The 6187-nt window shown below is 55.4% G+C and overlaps 1 protein-coding gene across 1 annotated transcript; it reads right to left on the bottom strand.

Moving 5' to 3' along the window:
- Positions 1-962: 962 nt before the first annotated feature.
- LOC123856003 (dipeptidase 3) lies at positions 963-5011 on the bottom strand. The gene is made up of 10 exons (XM_045892115.1): positions 4773-5011; positions 4288-4414; positions 3670-3799; positions 3440-3581; positions 3131-3200; positions 2832-3008; positions 2449-2533; positions 1891-1966; positions 1289-1424; positions 963-1205 (listed from the first exon to the last, which is right to left on the bottom strand). The coding sequence occupies exons 1-10, from the start codon at positions 5009-5011 to the stop codon at positions 963-965; spliced, it is 1425 nt and encodes a 474-aa protein (XP_045748071.1).
- Between the last annotated feature and the right edge of the window lie 1176 nt (positions 5012-6187).

Below are 6187 nucleotides of genomic sequence, written 5' to 3'. Positions count from 1 at the left end.
TATGGACATGATTTATAACATAGGCACTGTAGATAACATATACATACACAGAGAGTATAATTTCTCTTTCTCCCAATTTCAAGTTCCCATGGAAGGAACTTAGATCAGGCTCTGGCCTGAGTGGATCAGGAGAGGAAAAGTGGCCCAAGATGGAGGGTCTGTAGTAAGCCAAGCAAATGGTGCTAGTTTCCTTTTCTTTTTCTTTTTAAGATTTTATGTTTCCCCATCCACTAAAAAATCAGTTTAACAACAAATGAGGACTTTATTTGAAAAAATATAAAATCTTTATAAATTTTCTCTCTTGACATTTCCAAACAAGTTACTGTTTATTTTATAAATGGTATCAGCTTCAGCTTCTTAAACACACACACACACACACACACACACAGCGGGGCTCCTGGGTAGCCCATTCAGTTAAGCGTCTGGCTCTAGGTTTTGGCTCAGGTTGTGATCTGGTCATGAGATGGAGCTGCACATCTGGCTCCAGCTTGATGCTCAGGTGCTCAGCGTGGAGTCAGCTTGGATTCTCTCTCCCTCTCCCTCTCCCCTCCCCTTTAAAATAAATAAATCTTAACACACACACACACGAACCCTTCAGAGACTGGGAACCCACCCATTGTCATATTCCATGATGGGATAGACACCACACAGAACTAGATTCCTTTGTGCTCTTCTGTGGGCTCAGGCTTTTAGCATAAGAATATGGTAAGATCCCTCAGTGCTTCCCAAAAGAGACAAAGCTGGAGGCCACTCACCTTGAGCACCTGGGGCTAGACCTACAAGACCCCTCACCAACCAAGAGCCCACCAGACCCCACTCCCCTGCTCCCCAGGGAGAAGGAAGGATTTCCACACCAGGGTCCACACCCAAAATGTTTATTCTCAGCATATACTTGTGTCTGGATGACCAGGAGGGGCACTTTGTGAGACTTTGCCGCAGTGGCCTCGGGGGGACTGGCCAGGTCACCAGAGACACAGGGTGAGGATTGAGAATGTGGCAGCAGCCACGAGATCTAGAACAGAGTATGGGGAGGCTTTCGAGGGTCTCTGGAGGACCTGATGGGTTGGCCACTTGGTCACCTCCAGGTGTGTGGCCAGGTGTTTACTCTGAGGCTGAGACAGGAGGTGGGAGTGGCAAGACCTGACCACCTGCCTGTCTGGAAACTCATCCTCCATAGGGCTCTGCCCACTGTTCTCCTCTCTCACCTGGGGGCGGGAGTCAGCAGTCAATGGCACCACCCCGCACCTACTCAAACCACTGCACCATCCTTTTGCCCAGCCCAGCACACCTGTTCCACCTGTCCGAAGACCCGCAGCAGGTTTCCGCGAAGGACACCCTGGAGCTCGTCCTCACTCCAGCCACGACTCAGCAACTCCTCTATCAGAACCGGGTACGTGGACACGTCCTCCAGACCCTGAGGGAACCTGTATGGCCGTGAGTCAGCCAGCTGTGGAACCTCAGCCCTGATCCTGGTCTAGGGCCCACCGTCCCACCAGCCCCAATCACATTTGCAAAATTGAAGGCCATGTCCTCCAGGCTACTGAATGTCACTTTGGGAACTCCTTCTGTGGCATTTATGCCCTGAGCAGATGATTGGCCCAAAACAGAGCTGCTGGGCTGGGAGTGGAGCATGTGCTGGGCAAATGAGCTCGGCTGGCAGGAGGAAGGTACTTAGTGAATGTGATGATCTGGAGTGGGAGTGGGTCCACCAGGCCACAGGAGGGACAGGGAGAGCCCAGGAAACATGCCCTGGAATGGAGAGATATCAGGAGAGCTGGAAAACCAGAGCCTATAGGCAAGGTCTGAAGGATGGGAGGACCATGGCATGGGAACAGAGACTAAAGGACTCCCTGCTGTCCTGCCCAAGACAAACCCCAGGGAAACACTCACCGACCAGACCCATCATAATTTCCGCCAATCCCGATGAACTCGGATCCAATGACTGCTCTGATGTGGTCAAAGTGATCTAGGGGGTAGGGGTTACTAGTGGGCAGCAGAGGCTGGAGTTAGCCCTGGTCTGGGGAAGCTTAGCCCTGGCCAATTCTCCTGCCCACAGCACTCCACGCCATGGCAGCTGACTTCAGGGAGCCCCTGGCCAGTTGTGAGTTCTGAAGTGGCCATAGGCTCAACAGTGGACTTCAGAGCTGCACCTTTAGAATTTTTTTCTGCCCAGGAGCCACCCTGCCTCTGGGTTCCTTGAGAGCCTGCCTTCCTGTCCAGAGAGGTGAGAGCAAAGAATTTCAGAGGCAGAGGCAGTTGCTTCCCCCAAACACACCAGCACTGACTGTGGCCCCAGACCTGGGTGGCAGTAAGAGCTGTGTCTGCTCCCCTGGGTTGTCAGAGGTCGGCCCACTGCCCAACAGGCATACTGAGCTGCTGGAGCTGTCCCGAGGGCCCCCTGTGGTCACAGGCTCAAACTAGAAGGGCAGAAGTCCAAGTGAGGCTCACCTGCCACGGTGGACACATTAGCAAACAGGTTACACTGAAGCACCCCCATGGACAGCGTCACCATCACAATGCCACCATTCTTCTTCTACAGGGATAAACAAATGCACACTCAGTTTGGCTCTTCTGGCCTGATGGCCTGCTCTGGGCCCTGGGGGCCCTGGTAGGACAGTGCTCAGTCCTAGCTTCAGGGGCAGAAGAGGCTTCACCTCTGGGTTTGTGGGTCCCTGAGTGGAGCCGATTTGGCTTTGATTTTCAGAGATGGGGGAGGGTTACCCAGCCTTGCATCCAAGGGGGAGGCCTGGGCTAGTAGCTCTGTTCAAGGTCTAGAATGTTTGTATGAAGCACACCCAGCTCTGGGCTTGAGGGCTGAGGTAGCTACTCACCAGAAGTTGTAGGATGTCATCAGGAACATTCAGCACACTGTCGCACACGGCCCTGGCAGCGGAGTGGGAGAAGATCACGGGAGCCTTTGACACCTTCAGGGCTCGTCGTACCAAGGTGTCTGACGCACAGGACAAGTCCACCATCATGCCCAGGCGGTTCATTTCCCCTATCACCTTCTGCAGAGACAGTTTTTTTTAATTTTATTTTTGAGGTGGGGGAGATGTCAAGGATGCACATACGTACACATTATCTGTTTGTAGGGAACAGGTGGGGTAGGGTATGGAACAGGAGTCCTCACCTCACCAAAGCTTGTCAACCCACTGACGTTGGTGTAGAAGTGGTGCTTAAACTTGGTGGAGCTTTCTGCCCTGCAGGACAGCCAGAAGAGGGAAGTTTCTCAAAGGCCACATCATGGGCATCAGAGCCTGGGGGCTCCACAGTCTCTGTCTGTCCATCCGTCCCACCTCCGGAACAGAGTAAGGACCTGAGTCCGCTGCTTTCTGGGAGTGTGAGGGACCTGCTGGGGTGGACTCCTCTGTCCTCACCTCTTTGGCTGTTGCCCCACCATGCTGTCTACCATTTCACCCCGGCCAGGCACTGTGCTCACCAAGGCGTGTTGCAGGTGAAGGTGAGTGTCAGGTAGCGCACTCCCAGCAGGTAGAAACCACGCAGCACAGAGAGGCTGCTGTCCAGTGAGTGACCACCCTCCACACCAATGAGGCAGGCCAGCTTTTGAGTGCTGTTCAGACCTGGAAGAGGATGGATCATCAAGTGGTCAGGGCCCAGGACCAGAACCACCAGAGTGAGCTCCTAACTATACCCCATTTGCCAGCCCACCTTTGGCTGAGGTCACTAGTTCCAGTTCAGAGTAGGAGGCGCACATGCGACGAATGAGGTCAATCTGCTCCAGGGTGAGGCGCAGGGCATCCCGGTCCTGGGTCTGGCAGGGGGCATAGGCTGACCAGAACTAGAGGTAGGCCCCAGGGGTCCAAAATGAGATTAGGGTGGTCTCCAATGTCCCTGGCCTGCCATTCCTCCTCAGCCCCCAAGCCACTCATTTGGGTCAGTGGCCCAGAATGAAATACTGCATGACCCTATGGTATCCTGATGACTGTGAAGCTTGTCGCCAGCAGTCAGACTGTGAAACAGCATTGTCTGCTGTTTGTCCATGTGCTGTATGAATGCCCCAAGGCCAATCCACTATGTCCTTTTGGCTCTAGCAGCCCCACACTCACCAGAGATTTTCGGGTCACTTTCTGTGTGTCTCCACAGAACCTGGGCACCCATGTGGCTGGCCTGTCTTGGCCTCCAGTGCCCCCACATTCCTGGCAGCCACATGATGACACACTGTGTGTCCTATGATTCTAATCACCCAGAGGCCTGCCTATCCAGGTTTCTGTGGCCCCAACATTTCCCAGCAGCCATGCTGTGGCACCCTGTGTATCCCTGTGGTACCTGGGCACCCACGAGGCCATCCTTAAGCTTGTCCAAGCTGGTCTGGCCACGACTGAAATGTCGCAGGTTAACATCTTGTAGCCTGTTCTGGAAAAGCTGTCTCAGGAGCTGGGGCAAATGGTTGTGGCTGGGGGCATCAAGACAAGGTTAGAGTTGGGGACATGACCTCCAGGTCAGGCAGGGCATGTCGACATACCTGAGCCTGTCCTCTCCCGGTCCACCTCCCCGTGTCACACTGACAATATGGAAGAACTCCTGAGGTGCAGCTTTTGGAGGGGGGAAGGTGTACACCAGGACGGGGGGGGGGGCGGGGGGAGGGGGAGAGGGAGAAGCAAAATGGGGGGAGGGGGCTTGGGTGATGGAGGAGAGAGTGCATACAGGGGGTGGTATGAGGGAGCTTCCTCACTAGCCCTGCACGCTGAGAACTCCTTCCCCGCTCTGGGGTGGGCTCAGTCTCCACGCGCCCCCACACTGCACCTACGCACCCGTCCACGAGACGGAAGTCCCGCATCAGGGCCCGCGCGCGCTCCTGCAGACTTGGGGCGCTGGAGGTGGCCGGCGGGGTCCGGGAGCTGGGGGCTCCGGGCGTGGTCTGGGCTCTGGGGGTTCCCGGCATGGTCTGGGCGCGCGGTACCCGCCACTGCAGCAGAGACAGCAGGAGCAGGAGACGCAGCAGAAGTCGGCAGCGGAGCGCGGGGGTACCCTCGAGGCCCAGGGGCCGCATGCTGCTCAGGGTTGAACGGACGGGCGGGCAGGGGCCGGTCTCGAGAGGAGGGGTGGTGACGGGCAGAGGGCGAGATGGGGTCCTGACCGACCGTCGATGAAGGTGACCCAGCGGCGCGGCCTCGTGAGGAGGGGGCTGGAGTCAGAAGGCTTCCACCGCCGAGCGGGGATTCGCAACGCCGCCGCGCAGCGTGGCCGCAGGGGGCGACACAGACCTCCGCCTCCAACTAGGAGGGCGCCCCAGTGGGCCCCACCAGCCTCTGCCGCGCGCGCCCTCCGCTCCTGCGTCTGCCCCTGCACCTACTGCCTTCCCGGCTCCTGGGACCCACGGACGGATGGCGGGGAGGGCGGTGGAGGCCAGGAGTCTGCCCATTCTCACCCCTAGCCAGACAGGTCGCAGGTCCACGTGGGGTTTTAGTTGCAGGAAGGTGCCCCGCCCTGCAATAGGTCAAACATTCCGTGAAAAAGAGTGAATTGGATCTGTCTGTTTTGACTGAGAGAAAAAGGATTTTACTTGTTTTTCATAAAAATGAAATTTATGAATAATATTATGGGAAACCATTTTGTTTTAGTATCTGGTATTGAAATTTGCTTCTGTAATGTGTTATATGTGCACACACAAAAAAAGACTCTAGTCTAGATACTAAACATTAGTTAGTAGTAGCCATCTTGGAAAGGGGGTTACCCACTCCGTGGTCAGTTTACGTCACATCTTTTTCTGTAACATGGTCATCCTGGCTGAGGGATGTCGTGGGTGGTGCTGGTGAAGTGGAGGCACCACAGCAGCTGAGCCTTGAAAGGATGGGGTCTGGATTGGCAGGGGGTGGAGAGGGCATCCCAGGTTGGACAATAGCCCAGGCAAAGGTCTGGTTGGGACAGGACAGCCGTCTGTAAGGAAGGAGCTGGAAGGTCCTTGAAGGCATAGAATAGTGGGACAAGAGTTCTTGCAGGTAAGGGTATGAGGGGGCTTGGTCTGACACATGATTTCATGTGGGAAGAAATCCTCCTTCAAGACAAGGTGGTTTCCAGGATGGCCAGAGGCCTGGACAGTATAATTCATTGTTTTCTGCAGAAAAAACCCAGATACAGTGGGAACTGATCTCAGAACTGCATTTGGGTGGCATCTGGGCTTCCTGGGCCTGCACCAGGTCCTATGAGGCTGAGAGGGGCCTATAGC

This window comes from Mirounga angustirostris, unplaced genomic scaffold (genome assembly GCF_029215605.1).
Source record: "Mirounga angustirostris isolate CCGP_5_RB_7025 unplaced genomic scaffold, mMirAng1.0.hap1 SCAF_16, whole genome shotgun sequence".
NCBI lineage: Eukaryota > Metazoa > Chordata > Mammalia > Carnivora > Phocidae > Mirounga > Mirounga angustirostris.
Note: the sequence above shows the minus strand (reverse complement) of the source record. Positions and strands in the feature narration are given on the sequence as shown.